We start from the raw sequence: 16,696 nt of genomic DNA, 5'->3' as shown, positions 1-16,696 counted from the left end.
GCCTTTTAGGAAGCCATGCGATAAGCTCTTCGAACACGGCTTTACGACCGGTAGGTGTGGTGCCCTGACCTTTGACCTAAACCTTAAGGTTCTGGTCAAAGGCCAAGGGAGCATACCTTGCTGTCATGGTAGCGTCATACTCAGAGGTCGTACCATATTGCTCAAGCAGTTGTACGTATTTTAGTATTATTGATATTCTCTGGACAGGTGGAAGGAATTTCATTATAGCCTAGTACGGAGTTTGTAGCGACGCAGCAGAAGACTAAATAGAAAACTCAGTTTTGAAAGACTTGTAGTGGAAAATGATGGCTAGAACATTAGAAAATGCAGTAATGGTAATATTGATGATGAAAACAGCAACAAAAAAATATTAGTATTAAAGAAGAATTAAAATTGTGCAAAGTGATTAGATTTTTATGGAAGTAGAGGCAAATATCTGCACTCCGTGCGCTCCTTCCTATCCTGTGGGCAGTAGCGCAAAAGAGGATACGAAAGATTTGAGGTCCAGGGCCTGCTGTACCTCATTGACTGAGTTATGTTACAGTTAACACAGTGAGGAAAACTGTAACATGGACTGGACAACACTGAATGAATTATACGGCAATTTGCATTGGAAGTGATCTGTGAACAAACTTTTAAAAACGATTGGATTAGGTATCAAGATTTGTTACGTAGTTTGTATAGGAAGTGTGCAGTGTTCGATAGAAATAATTTCCGAAGTTAATGATTTTACCCCAGTCAAGTACATAATGTTGCAGGGTGTAGGGGTAGCTTCGTTGGCAAAATTTATGTTTAGTCTGTTCATTATCATTAGGAGCGGCAACGACCTATGACTTTATGTGTAGTCCAGCCTGTGTTGGGAGACATCAACATCTGAGTCTGTTAATCGTGTTTGTGGAAATATATATATATATATATATATATATATATATATATATATATATATATATATATATATATATATATATATGGTTTGTGCATGGTACTATATTGGCCGATAGACCAGCTTGTGTTGATTTCACGTAGTCTTTAGGTAAATAGATTTTGTTCCTATCTGAATGATAGTTTTAAGGCCACTTGCAGGTAGACCATGGAGATAATCAACATCATTCAAAACAATTTTTTTTTTTTTGCAGATCCATCTGTTTTATCAGGCGTTATGAGCCCAATGCATGATGGAAATTTGATTCTTAACTTAGATAATATGTTTATACCAGTGTCGTGCTTCAGACTCAGATATACAAAAGATATGCTTAAAGGAGTTTAGTTATCGAGGGAAGAGATTCATTTCCATTTAGACCACCAGTATCAGTCCGGGAGATGACTAGAGTAAAGTTCTGTTTGGAACGTGGATGCTCAGTTCACCCATACTCACTGATTTTTGGGATAAGCCGTCGTTTTTGATTCTTAGCGACCACTCAGTCTGGGGGGCTTCCTTACATGGATCGGGATGTGTTTATATACGCATCTCGATCCCAGAAGGAAGGTTATCAGTCATTCTGTCTCTAGTGTTAACGGTGCTAACGATTTCTTTGTGTCGTCCATTGCGCAGCTGGGCCTCCTCCGCAGTGCTACAGTGCTGTGATCGGCCCGTTTCTCCAGCGACCCCCGCCGCCAGGTCTCTTGTCTTATCACGGTGGTGTTCCGACTGTCATTATTTGCTCCCCCGCTGACCCCTGCCGTTATGGCTGGAATATTGTGGGAAGATTCCCTTACACAGCACGACAACCTTGGCAAGATGGATGGTGATGGTGATGGTCAGGTTAGGGACCGGGGCGGGCAGACCCCACACATTCCAAGGCTTTTTGTGATTGCTATTATTTTTTTCTTACGCAGCGATTGTGATTGCAGAGATGGTATTCCCCTTACCTCCGCGTGAGCCATTTTGACTCAGCTTGTAAAAGTTGTTGTCTTGCAGATGCAGTTATTCTGATTATTCTGTCGATTACTTTCCATGGTGTAAAAGGTTCTCCTAAGGGACAGCGAGAAAATGGGAAACAAATAAAGATACTGGCGGATATTGGAGGCGGTCGGTTAGGTTATGACAAGAATGAACAGATAAAGGAACGGAAATCGTGAGGAATAACAGGAGAGGAAAACGTGATTGAAGAGGGAGAGAGGGACCAATCTTGGAGACGGCAGGAGAGGAGGAAAATATAGAGTAACGGATAATACTAGCACTTAAACGCTGAAGTGTTGGAAGAAAGGAAGTTGGGGAGTATACAGATGTTGGTTACTGAATCCAGCATAATAAACAGAGAACATTGGAAGTAAGATAGGATGATAAAGATGAGCAACAATAGACGAGCTCCAGTGAACGCCTTAAGCCATGGCAAGCCAACGAACCAACGTGTGTCATCTCGGACCAAGAGGGTCTGTGTTTGGACGAGCAGTACTGAGGAAACCATTAACTAGAATCTAGGGTTGCTGTCCTTAACACCTTGCGTCGCCATCACCAATCACTCACTGGGTTCAAGAGTTAAGACATCCAGAGTTTGCCCGAGCACCTGGTTCAGAGAGGAAAACCTTTTTTTAATCAGATTCTTCCAACAGCATCTGCAAGAACCTACCCGACCGCAGCCTTGGGATCATTTTGATTAGTTTCCAACATTCTGCTGACACCGTCGGTGAAAGAATTTCGAGACACTGCAAGTGACAATCTCTACGGTACTTATTTATTCCATCGTGTATGCTAGAGGTTGGGATCCTCGTCCATCAGAAATCTTATTGTCAACGCGGTTCACCATAAAGAAAAGGAAGATTATAGACTCGCTATAAAGTGACTTACAAAAGACAGTCAGAGAAGCTTGAGATATATTTACCCCAACAAACAACTACTACTACAGGTATATATAAAAGATTGATAGAAAAGAATATATCTTTCACGCACATGTTCATTCTGGGTCTGGCTTATTCTAGACTCCAAAATATCGTTAGCTCAGCGCGGACAACTCACACTTGCCTAAGGGTGTCACAGCCCCACCGTCTCCTTAGAAACTGGCCACGCGCCTTTGTAATGAAAATGTTTCCCATCATTTTGATTTAATTCCATCTGTGCTAAGCTTAGATTTTTCCATCATTTTATTTCAATTCCATCTGTACTCAGCAATTTACCTTCTCAGTTTACTCCTGACCTGTTAAAAACCATACGTCAGCGTTGAGACTAAGTACCCCATTGCGCCAGTTTTTTTTTTTTTTTTTGCACAAAGCTTAGATTCTCCCATTCCCTAGGGCATCTAGGACACTTGCAGTTTTTTTTTTTTCCTTCGCACGACTGATATCCACTTTAACTTTCCCATTACCATCCATACTAAACTTTACTCCAGTGTTTCTACTTGTTCACAACTGCTACTAATTGTGCTACATGCAAGCTGATTTTTTACGGCTTAAACCTCTCCCCTTCAGCAAGGCGAATGCTTTTATCCACATTCACTTTCAGCATCCACCAATGACATCATCGAACTTGCTCACCATTCAGTCCTACTCTTCTGGATTCTTCACGTCATCATCCATCCGCACACAACTTCCACTCTTTCTCCAAAGTACAACACCACAGCCACCGCATCTCATGAATTGCCTTATGCATAGAGAAGTTGAATGATCCGGCGGCATCACATACTTTTGACACACCTCCACTTATGTTTCCTATCACTTGTCACACACGCTCTGCATCCAGTGTATAGGCTCTAAACAGCATTCAGAATTATTCCATGTAAATCTCTCGAGTCAAAACTACCTTATGTGCTCTTCTCTTCATTTCATTTTTTTCTTATGCCGAATGCTTACTTTTTCCAAAAAAAAATCAGTTTCTTTTGAATTAAAAAAAAAATCTGATATAAAAGCGCACCTTTGTTACTCACTGGACAAGAGGTTCACAAATTCTTGTTACACATTGGTCACCTCATACCATACACCTTGCATGTTATGCTGGGAGATTCATCCTTTTGTATCATTATCTTTAAATCTCTTTTATTCCCATTATCTTTATATTTTGGAACGGTCCGTTGCCTTTGTTGGTGATGCTTGGCCAGTTTTCTATGCACACTTTCTAGAGCCAGCAGTTTCGCCTCCGCGTCTCACCAACTTCCTCAGCACTCCGACTTGTCTATTTTATTATTATACTTCACTGATCTTCTTTCGTGTCTAAGGTATTCCTTTCTCACCAGTCAGTTTCTTTCGGAGACCTTGTTCTTAATGTCTCGTCTCCCATATTTTGTTATATGTATCACGCATTTCATACAAACATCATTTGTTACTAGCATTCTCCTTGATTCGTGTGACAAACGTGTCATCACTCATTCCCCTCCGTCTAGAGTAGCGTGTTATTTTTTCCTAAAGTCATTCATTTTTCTTCCGAGATTATCATTTTCTTTCTTATAATTGATATCCTCCATAATCTTCAACTCTTGTTTTCATGGCTGTAAAGTCTACACTCTTTGCTCGCACTTCTTCATTATTTTCTAGCACATTCAGCTTCTGCTCTCTGACTTCCGTTTTACCTCTTTATTCTAAACCTTTGAAAATTTTCACAGCCTGCAAAAGCCGTACTGTACCTTGTTAAGTATGGTAAGGTAAGGTTAAGATTTCGAAGGCACTGCTCCCTGACTAGGTTTAGTTTGGTGATGTATAGACCCTGTAGGCAAAGCCACCTGGTTAAGTATGACTTGATGTGGTGCAGGTTCAGCAGGTAATACTCCAGTAGCTGGATACGTTTTGGCTGTTGAGTGGTCCAGGAGGTGAAGCCCCATGGTTAGGGATTAGGTATGGTTTAAGTAGGTAGGTGCTCAGGGGGCTAAGCTTTGGTCGAGTTGTTGTATGATTTGGTTAGTTCATGGTCTAGAATACAAAGTCCACCTGTTTGGAGAATAGGTTTTGTTAGGGCTAGTTTTTCTGTTTGTTTAACCCACATTTTCCGTACTCCATTACTTTTATATAGAGAGCTTTTGTCTCATGAACAAGACCTGATATGTACCCAAACTTTTAACATCAGTTCAGATGTGTGCTTTGTCTCATTCCGTTTAAGAACAGTTCAGATGTGTGCTTTGTCATTCCGTTTAAGAAAACATTCACAAGGGATTACATGTTTTCTTGTTCTTTTTTCCATGGTTACAAGATTAATTTCCTAGTATCATAATTCCTTTAAGCTTTGGAGCACGACTTTTTTTTGCCAGTCTTGAGCCCGATGGGACGACCCCTGGGTATGACGGCTTTACCTTTGACAAAGATCAGTTAAAGTTCATGCCATCATAACCTAGGATCATTCCATCGGGCTTAAGGATCGAAGTGTCATGTTCAAGGGGTTAAGTTTGATGTCCTTGTTGTGACTTGCTTCGGTACTTTGACAGCAGGTAGAAGTGATTATCCCATTATGACATGCTTGTATTAGATATATGGATGCATGTGTCATAGGACAGAGAGAGAGAGAGAGAGAGAGAGAGAGAGAGAGATAATAGTTGGTAATTGTTGTGTCCAGTTGACTGGTAGTGGAGGTCATTGTTTTTAAATAGTACACCAGTCATGGAGGTGGTAACTGGCTACTGTTGAGACTGGAATTGACGATATTGATAGGTTAGTGCTATGACTGGCTGAATTGATGGTCATTGTAGTAGCTAACTGGTTACCCTTGTTACTGGTAGAGTGGCAGCGGGGATGGATCAGAGTGTGAACCGTGTCAGATCCAGCTGGAGGAGCGACTTGTCAAGACCAACCCCATCTGGTTTCTGCCAGACCTTCAGCGCTCCGGTGCAGTCCACTTGCTGCAAGGGAAGGAGGAGGGGGTACGTATCATCATGGTCTGGCTTGTGTTAATCCCTCCCTCAGACACAATGATGGTATAATCCTCAAGCACAATGGTATGATGCGAGCTTAGATTTTGATTTGACCCAAAATGGTTATGCCAAAAGCCTTCCAATCATACCTTAGGATCACACTGCCGTGCAGTATCACATTGAACAACCATGTGAAAATTGGTATTTCATTTGTCAGGAACACCTCCAAAATACTTTTAAAATTTTTTGTCTTATTCACATCCACAAGAGAGGAATGTAGTATCACAGACAGTTTACTTTTTGATAATGGATTTTTACATTATAACTAATGGTCGTTTAGAACTGATTCATTTGGAATTATGTATCATGTTTGCTCTTAGACAAAACTGTTATGAGAACAAATACCAAAACAGTAACTTTGTATAGCCAATAAAAATCGTAGTTCATAATCATACAAGAAATATTCCTCATTGATTGATATCCACCACGGAGTATTCATTTAAATTGTTGACATGTAAGATTATTTAAGTCATCAATATTCCTTTTCTTTGATTCTTAGAACAGCTGTAGAAAACCCTTTTTAAAAGTGAGTTTAGTCCAGATATGCTTACCCTCCATAAACTGCGTTGGAAAGTCAGATCATATAAATGATTTAAGTATCATGTAATGGACATAACTAAATGCAAACCATATCACAATAGTTTATGGTGATATATATTAGTATCCAATTGTAGTTGTACATTCTAGTGTCCATTCATAGTTATATATTTGAATCCACTGTGTTATATATCAGTGTACAGTCATGTGTTATGGTATTCAGTTACATGTGTTTGTACAGAATAACAAGTTAATATTTCACCAAAGGTAAGCAGTTTTATCCATAGAATATATCATTTGAATTTTCATCAAAATGAACTTCATAATGTGTTTTTTTTTTTTTTATATGTAGAGACTGGTGAGGGGTAATGCGATATGATTTTTCAGAACTTTATTGTACGTCAAAGCAGCAAGCCAGACACACGTGCCTTGAGTGTGCGCCTTCCTCCAGACAAGGGACCCTACATCCAGCACTACCTTATTGAGATACACAGTGATGGAACCGCATACTCCCTAGAAGCCTCCGAGAATAGATTTGATAATCTCCCAGCCCTCATCACATACTACTCACAGTGCTGGTAAGGAAGAGAGGTACTACAGCTGTTGAGGGATTTGTCATGTTGTATGATAGATTTGTGAGTTCTAATTGTGTGGTTCAGGCCTTGTCTGAAAGATGATCTGCTCCCAGGGTTCAAGGATTTGTAGGTGATGGTGTGTTTTTTTTTTTTTTTTTTTTTTTTTCCCTGTCTCCCGCGTTTGCGAGGTAGCGCAAGGAAACAGACGAAAGAAATGGCCCAACCCACCCCCATACACATGTATATACATACGTCCACACACGCAAATATACATACCTACACAGCTTTCCATGGTTTACCCCAGACGCTTCACATGCCCTGATTCAATCCACTGACAGCACGTCAACCCCGGTATACCACATCGCTCCAATTCACTCTATTCCTTGCCCTCCTTTCACCCTCCTGCATGTTCAGGCCCCGATCACACAAAATCTTTTTCACTCCATCTTTCCACCTCCAATTTGGTCTCCCTCTTCTCCTCGTTCCCTCCACCTCCGACACATATATCCTCTTGGTCAATCTTTCCTCACTCATTCTCTCCATGTGCCCAAACCATTTCAAAACACCCTCTTCTGCTCTCTCAACCACGCTCTTTTTATTTCCACACATTTCTCTTACCCTTACGTTACTTACTCGATCAAACCACCTCACACCACACATTGTCCTCAAACATCTCATTTCCAGCACATCCATCCTCCTGCACACAACTCTATCCATAGCCCACGCCTCGCAACCATACAACATTGTTGGAACCACTATTCCTTCAAACATACCCATTTTTGCTTTCCGAGATAATGTGCTCGACTTCCACACATTCTTCAAGGCTCCCAGAATTTTCGCCCCCTCCCCCACCCTATGATCCACTTCCGCTACCATGGTTCCATCCGCTGCCAGATCCACTCCCAGATATCTAAAACACTTCACTTCCTCCAGTTTTTCTCCATTCAAACTCACCTCCCAATTGACTTGACCCTCAACCCTACTGTACCTAATAACCTTGCTCTTATTCACATTTACTCTTAACTTTCTTCTTTCACACACTTTACCAAACTCAGTCACCAGCTTCTTCAGTTTCTCACATGAATCAGCCACCAGCGCTGTATCATCAGCGAACAACAACTGACTCACTTCCCAAGCTCTCTCATCCCCAACAGACTTCATACTTGCCCCTCTTTCCAAAACTCTTGCATTCACCTCCCTAACAACCCCATCCATAAACAAATTAAACAACCATGGAGACATCACACACCCCTGCCGCAAACCTACATTCACTGAGAACCAATCACTTTCCTCTCTTCCTACACGTACACATGCCTTACATCCTCGATAAAAACTTTTCACTGCTTCTAACAACTTCCCTCCCACACCATATATTCTTAATACCTTCCACAGAGCATCTCTATCAACTCTATCATATGCCTTCTCCAGATCCATAAATGCTACATACAAATCCATTTGCTTTTCTAAGTATTTCTCGCATACATTCTTCAAAGCAAACACCTGATCCACACATCCTCTACCACTTCTGAAACCACACTGCTCTTCCCCAATCTGATGCTCTGTACATGCCTTCACCCTCTCAATCAATACCCTCCCATATGATTTACCAGGAATACTCAACAAACTTATACCTATGTAATTTGAGCACTCACTCTTATCCCCTTTGCCTTTGTACAATGGCACTATGCACGCATTCCGCCAATCCTCAGGCACCTCATCATGAGTCATACATACATTAAATAACCTTACCAACCAGTCAACAATACAGTCACCCCCTTTTTTAATAAATTCCACTGCAATACCATCCAGACCTGCTGCCTTGCCGGCTTTCATCTTCCGCAAAGCTTTTACTACCTCTTCTCTGTTTACCAAATCATTTTCCCTAACCCTCTCACTTTGCACACCACCTCGACCAAAACACCCTATATCTGCCACTCTATCATCAAACACATTCAACAAACCTTCAAAATACTCACTCCATCTCCTTCTCACATCACCACTTGTGGTAATTGTAGATATTAAGGTTTCATCATGGGATGATAATAAGAATTACTTTTTTTCACACTGGATCATTTCCCATGTAGCAAGGTAGTGCTTGGCACAGATAATGTTTAGCCTCATTTGCCATTTGCTCTCAAGCGCTTTCCTTATGTTTGAAGCACTTAAACCATAACCCCCTATCAGCAGGCAGACCATGCACACCTTTCCCATGTTTTTCCTGACCACTTCATATGCCCCGATTTAGCGTATTAACAGCATGTCACCACCTATATAAAATTACATTGCTCCAACTCACTCTATCCCATGTTTGCCTCTCACCCTCGTGAATGTTAAGGCACCAATAACTCAAAGCATCGCTCATCCATCCTTCCATCCCTTTTTTGGTCTTGCAGACAAGGAAGTAATGGAGTCACACTAATAGAAGACAACGAATAGAATAAGAAAAAGTAACGCATGGACAAAAACCCAAAAGTACCATTTATATGAACAGAGGAAAGACCAAATGTCAGAGATTGGACCATTCTAAGGTGGCAGTTATGTATATGACCCCAAAACAATATGTGAAGTGTTACTTAACCAGTATGAATCAGTATTTAATACAAGAAAGCATGAAGAAATAGATGATGTAGTGTTTAAGAATTATGATGAGCATGCACTAACAGATGCAATTGTTTCAGAAAGAGACATAATCAAAGCAACTGATTAGCTTAAATGAAGCTCAGTTCCAAGGCCAGATGTAATTAAAGTATCCTTTCTAAAGAAGACAAAAGGAACAATACCAAACCTCTTACAATGTTGCATAGACTAAGCAAGCACAACAGATATATTAAAATTGTTGTCCATAACACAAATACACAAAGTTGGATATAAATTACTGCCAATACAGACCAGTGAGCATAACTTCACACATATTCGAAGTATTTGAAACAGCTATAAAAGACATATAATGGAACATTACATTTGCTAAGTATTCATGAATGAAGGATACTAGGGTTTGTTCCTGGTAAAAGCACACAAACAAAGCTGTCATCACATTATTATGTCATAAAACAGTAATAGACGGGAAAAGATTGGACCCTGTTTTTCTTGAGTTTGCAGAAGTGCATGATAAAGTAAACTATGGAATGTTACTAAAGGAAATAGCAAAGCAAAATAGAAAGGAAAAAATAGGGAAATGGATCAAAATTTCTAACCAACACAAAGTTCAAAGAAGTTGCATCATAAGGTAACAAATTTGAGAAAGATGTACTATCAGGGTTACTGTAAGGAACAGTTCTGGCAGCAGTACTCCTTGTACATAGGTAAGGAATTAAGAGAGAGTGTAATTAGATTTTTGCAGATGACGTGAAGGGAAGTAAAGCAATGGAAAGTGTGAAAGATGAAAAAAAAAAAAGGTCTAGATATCTACAGATGGGCAGATAAGAACCTAATGGAGTTGCTTATAGGTAGGTACCCACCATTAGCATGATAGACCTGTCCTTCTCTCCAACAGCCTCACATTGACCTTCCTTACCATCCCATCCATAAACATCTTAAACAGCCATGGTAACATCACATGCCCATGACACGACCCATCTTCACTTGGAGTCACTCACCCTCCTCCACTCCAGCTTGCATACATGCCTTACTCTCTCAACAAAAAGACCTCTGAATCAGATAGCTTTCCTCCCATACTATATATTTTTAGCACGTTCCACAAGGCTTCTCTGTCAACCCTGCCATGTATTTTTTCCATATCCATAAGTGCCACATACTAATCCCCATGTTTTTCTAAGTAATGCTTAAACAAATTCCAAAGGCTAGTCACAGTTTTCCATCTTTGCTCTAAACATCGCCCATCTTTACAGTGTTTCAAAAACTAATTCAGCGTATCTCAAAACCCTTCCTTCCCACAGTGCAGTTACCATAATGAAGACACCAAACACTGCTCAGTTGTCTTGCATTATTCCCTCATAGACAAACACAAGATCACTACTAGTTATGACCTGTGGCCTTACCCAGTAGACTTGGTAGGTAGAGTTGGGTATAGTTTATGGTTTAATGGTCTCGATAGTTCTGCTTGGTTGTAAGCTGTGGGCCCTAAATGCCAAAGTATGGAAGAGGATTGATGTACTAGAAATGAAATGTTTGAGGACAGTATGTGGTGTAAGGTTTAATTGTGTAAGGATTCACATTTTAAGAGAGAGAGGTTTGTCAGTAACCAGAGTATGGTTGAGAGAGCTGAATAGCATGTACTGAAGTAGCTTAGAAGAGGATGAGTGAAGAGAGATTGACTAAGAGGATATTTCAGAAGTAGAAGTGGAGGGAGCAGGGGATGAGGGGGAGGCCAAGGAGTTGAAAGGATGGAGTGAAAATTAAAAACGTGTGAACATTCAGGAGGTGAAAGGCTTGCATGGGATTGAGATAACTGGGATGATAAACGGAGGCAGCATGCTGTCATTGGTCTGAACCTGGGTATAAGAATTGTCAGGGGAAAACGTTGAAAGGTCTGAGTGGCTTGGGTATGGCTCTGGTTTCATTTTGATATGTATGACAGCCAGAGGGTAGATGTGAGCGTTTGAGGCTATTCTTGGTCTGTTTTTTGATGACTTCAGAAACTGGTGACTGAGTCTGGTAAAGTGTGTGAAAGAAGAAAGCTGAGAGTAAATGTGAATAAGAGCAAGGTTATTAGGTACAGTAGGGTTGAGGGACATGTCAATTTGGAGGTAAGCTTGAATGTAGAAAAACTGGAGGAAGTGAAGTGTTTTAGATATCTGGGAGTGGATTTGGCAGTGGATGGAAGCAGAAGTAAGTCACAGGTTGAGGGAGAGGGCGAAGGTTCTGGGAGTGTTGAAGAATGTGTGGAAGGTGAGAACATTATCTCAAAGAGCAAAAATGGGTATGTTTGGAGGAATAGTGGTTCCAACAGTGTTATATGGTTTCGAGGCATGGGCTATACATAGGGTTGTGCGGAGAGGGTGGATGTGTTGGAAATGAGATGTTTGAGGACAATATGTGATGTGAGGTGGTTTGATCGAGTAAGTAATGAAAGGGTAAGAGAGATGTGTGGTAATAAAAAGAGTGTGGTTGAGAGGGCAGAAGAGGATGTATTGAAATGGTTTGATCACATGGAGAGAATTGAGTGAGGAAAGATTGACAAAGAGGATATAAATAGATATATTTATATATAGAACTCATTTTCTAGGACAAGCTTGACCTGTGGGCTGTTGTTCTGGCTGTTCCATAATAATCGACCTTTCTTTTGTTACATGGCTGTTGTTCAGTTTTGTGAAACTTCATATTTTTATTTTTATTGTTTACAGAGCCTGAACCCATTCATCATTTTATTCACTTACCTTTTTCTAGTAGTGTTACTTCTTTACTATCATTAACACCACTCCACTCTCTCTTAACCCCTGTTTTGTTCATACTTTTCTTTTCTTCGTACCTCATTTTACAGTGAACTCTAAAGCATTAAATGCTGCTGAAATAGTGTATGAAAATCTACTTGTGTTTGTGTTGAAAAAATATGTACTTTTTAGTGATACGTGCTTTTAGTCAGTTGAATATTCACCATAGTTTGAGGCCTTAACTGTGAGTTCAGTATCTCGTATGCCACGTACATCATTGTGGCTGCCTCTAGGACTGAATCAGGGTATCATGATTTTTGGATGCAAAACTGTAGTCTTATCTGTCATTTTTTATTATCTTATAGTTTTCTCATTTTCATCTATCAAGCCCTACATCTTTCAGTGATGAGCTGCCAGTACAGTTAAGATTGCCTCGATCTGTGCAGGAGGCAAAGACCCGACACGAGCTCACTTCACTTGCGCTTCTTGGACAAGGTAAGCTTGGAAGTACGTGGTATATGTACATATATATTTAGATAAGCTTTGCAGTCTTTAACTCATGACTTGTAGTCTTAGACCAAATTATTCACTTGTTTTGTTTGATAAGTACCCATATTTCACGGTTCAGCCTTTTAGATTTTTGCAGTGCTGATGGAATTACTACAGTAACTTAACCTAAGTGTATATATGCTTTTTCAAAATGATATTTTTTGAAGTTAATACCTGTCAAGGAATTAAAGAATAATGCCAGCATAGCTCTTGCATGTCAGTGAAAGTGACTTAAGAAGGAAGAGAACAGGGGGCTGGAAATCCTTGTCTCCTGTATTACAGTACTTTCTGTTAGAAGGAACAAAGGAAGAAGCAAGGCAAAGATTTTGGTCATGGGCTGTCATGTATCCTTAACCAAGTACAGTGACCTGGTGTTGCTCCACAGAATGTCACTGTACTCATGGCACCTTGATTGGTGGCAGGTCACGGCACATAACCTCAGCTGTCGTCATAGTTTTCAAAGGAATGGGTTTGGTCGCCCAACCCCATCTTAGTCCAACAGCATGGAGTGAGGTCAGAGTTTGCAGTGTCTCCAATTCCTTTTGGGAATAGCTTCTTCTCCCAGACCACCTTTGTGACTTAACTTCCCTGACTTTTATATACCTTAGCATCACTGCAAGACAACAATTTTACTACTCCAGTACTGAAGTCATGGTTATATGACTCCAGATTCAGGCCATCCTTAGGGCACCTCCTCAGTCGGATGAAATTCCGTAAGTGACTCTTGACGTTTCATCTTTGTGGTTGGTTTCCTTGTGATGCCACACCTCCAACATCCACCTTAAGCAGGACTTACATGGAACATCACCTTCACACATCACAAGAGAAGCAGCTGCAACAACAGGACCAATGGCCATGCCCACTACACTTATGCAATCCAAGCACAAAGTGGCAGCTGTAACACTATGTAGGAGCTGCAATATGCACCACACCCACCTCTTACCAGAGTTCCATGTAGACTCCGACATCCATGCACTTCCTCCCTTGTGCTCTTGCTTCATCTCATTTACCGTTACCACTATCAAGGGACTTAAGCCAAGGTTCTCCTACATCTCAACCTACCTCACATGACCTCAACAAGCTCATTCCTCTGGAGATTAGGAAGTCATGTAAAGTCATATGCCAAGTTAAGGCACCATCTGTAAGGTGACAGTTTGTGGATTGACTCTGAGTTGTTATGCTGTTTTGCTCATGTGGGAAATAGCGAATAACTTGGAAAAAAAATTATAGTGAAAGGTTCATGTAGATTTAACACTTTTTTTTTCTGTGTTTATTTATATGTATAGTTGTTATTATGTTACAGAGTTTTGGGGTACAGCGATGGCCAGCCCAACAGCTAGTACACCAACAGCAGATGGTCCCCGTAGTGCAGCTCCAACGCCCTCACCACGTCCACATGACTTATCCTTCAGTAGCTTTGGCAAGGGTGGAGTCTCTAGGGGAATTTCCTCCTCAAGTCTGCTATCTCCACAGACTCCAGGGAGCATGTGTGTTTCAGGAGGATCACTTAGCAGTTCCGTTGGAGGATCAACATCATCTTTAGCACCAGTTAAACCAGTTCCTCTTGGTCCAGCTTCTGGGGATCGAACATCTCTTAATTTAAATTTGGCTCCTCTTGAAGAGTTTCTGAAGGACCAGCCAACATTTTCTTCATTTCGTTCCCAGCCAACTACTCCAGTTACACAGTTGAAACCAAGTGCACCAGGCACAAAGCCTACTCCACCACCTCGCTCCAGCCCACCTGGCACACATCGCTCTAACCAAGTCAGTCCACCAGAGTCTCAAAAGCCTTTGAACAAGCCAACTCCTCCAGCAAGATTTAGCCCACCAGTTGTGTGTGATGTAGGGACACCCACCAGTGAAAATGGAGACATAATACCACGTCTAAGCCAAGCTCCAATTCCACCTCCACGTTGGGCACGATCCTGTATAACTACTTCACCTTCAAATATTACAGTCACAACCACTTTGACTCTTAGTGTTAATCAAGTAAAAGCCTTACCAGTGCAGGTAGATGAGTCTCAGCAAGGGATGACTGTACATGTAGCCAATTTAGAGATATCCCCTACAGGTAGTAATAGTTCTCAGTCAAATATCACAAATACTACTCCCAATGGGAATCAGAGTGGGACATTGAATGGTTATAGAGATGGCCTTCATCTACAAATTCGGCAGCAGATAACTTCACCTCAGAGTACACCATGCACCCCATGTGCACCAAGCACTCCAATAGGAGAAGAGGCTTCTGGAATACCCCGAGTACGCTTACGTAGTGGAAGGAAAGATAGACGAAGACTTTCCAGTCACTATCACGAGGCAAATATTATTGACAGTAATGCGCCGTACTGTCGATCATCTCTTGCAGATAAAATTAGTGACTATGAGGACTTATGGTCCAGCCCACCTCGTGAATTGCCATCAACTCCAACATCATCTCATCCCAAAATGTCAACTTTCAAACCTCGCAATGAAATCTCCAAGTCAATGGGAGACCTAAGTGAAATAGCAAAGAATACAAAGCCAATGCATTTCACTTATGATACAGACAGCAAAAGAGATGATGAAAGTATATACAATAATGAAAACCTGAATAGCAATAATGCAGATTCCATAAGCTCATATCGTAAAAATTCGAGTCCCTTTTACATGGAACCAGCAGATGCATTAAAAGAACAACAGCCACAGGCAAGAATTAACAAAGCTTCAAACAAATTGTCCAGAAAAATAACAAATCGCTACTCTGACTCTAATATTCAATGGAAGACTAGAAAGAGCCATAACTCCCTTAGTAAAATAGACTCAAATGAAGACCTGCCATTATCATCGAGTATAGAAAACCTAGTGAATGGGAAAAATTATGAAGTTAATAATATGAGTTTGGAAGATGAGAAGAACAAAAATCTTGAAAGTGAAAAAAACAGGTTAAATGCTGGCCATTTAGTCAATGGTCAGTCAAGAAATGATGGTAGACGCCACTCAAGAGCTGGAGGACGGGGAAAACCTATTGCTCCCCCCAGAATTAATAATGATGCTTTGACTACAAATGGTGAGCAACCAACGGAAGTGTCTTGCCATGTTGCCTCATCATGGGAATTTCAGGGCGTCGGGTCAGACAATGAGGATTGTCCACCTGGAGAGGGTAGGTTTCCAGTGGGTGATACTGGAGGAGAGTCAGACAGTGTCATAATTCCTGGTGATAGAACTGTTCAAGATCTGATTTCTGAAAAGCTTCCAGATCTTACCTTAGATGCTCAGTCACTGGCACCAAGCTGTGTTACACGCATTAGTGAGTACGATAATGTAGGAGGACATGGTAGTGTTCGAGGAGAGGATCATCATGTTCACCAGAGACAACAGCATCACAAGACCTCGCGTAACATTCCTCTTGAAGAGCGCCTTCATCCACCTCTCCCTACTCATTATTTCCCTTCAACTGTGAGTGATTCGGGTACAGAGTTCTCTGAACCATGGGATTCACGTAAGTGGGAATCAATAATGCACTTTGAAGATGATTCATCAGTTGATCAGTATCCACGTAGCTTAACAGAAACTCCAGCTTTGCATCCCAATACTCTTGAAGACTCAGATATGGGTGGTGCTGGAGTAACAGATACTGACTCTTTTGTACATGTGACTGGAGAATCCGTGGCTGTAAGTGATGATGAGACTGTTTCAATCTCTGGGACTCCTACCTTGTCCCTTGCCCATGCCCACAACCTTGATACACAGCAGCGCTCCAGAATTAGTAAGTACCTTGAATGAAATGGCTTTCTAGTGATATTTTGAGGGTGTTTAGTACTAAAAAGATTTATTCTCATGTGAAATTTTGAAAGGAATCTAAGCAATTTTAAAGAAAACAAAGAAACATTATTATTTG

The 16,696-nt window shown here is 40.9% G+C and overlaps 1 protein-coding gene across 13 annotated transcripts in view; it reads left to right on the top strand.

Moving 5' to 3' along the window:
- The window catches only part of spri (Src homology 2 domain-containing protein sprint), a 558,675-nt gene that overhangs the window by 518,515 nt on the left and 23,464 nt on the right, over window positions 1-16,696 (top strand). For all 13 annotated transcript variants that reach the window (XM_071661634.1, XM_071661630.1, XM_071661633.1 and 10 more), the window contains 4 exons: window positions 5,637-5,777; window positions 6,753-6,943; window positions 12,674-12,765; window positions 14,123-16,564. In XM_071661634.1, the coding sequence (XP_071517735.1) occupies window positions 5,637-5,777; window positions 6,753-6,943; window positions 12,674-12,765; window positions 14,123-16,564 (2,866 nt within the window). The remainder of the gene's footprint in view (window positions 1-5,636; window positions 5,778-6,752; window positions 6,944-12,673; window positions 12,766-14,122; window positions 16,565-16,696) is intronic.

Source organism: Panulirus ornatus, chromosome 5 (assembly GCF_036320965.1).
Source record: "Panulirus ornatus isolate Po-2019 chromosome 5, ASM3632096v1, whole genome shotgun sequence".
In the NCBI taxonomy this organism is placed as follows: Eukaryota; Metazoa; Arthropoda; class Malacostraca; order Decapoda; family Palinuridae; genus Panulirus; species Panulirus ornatus.
This window is presented reverse-complemented; position numbering and strand designations above follow the sequence as displayed.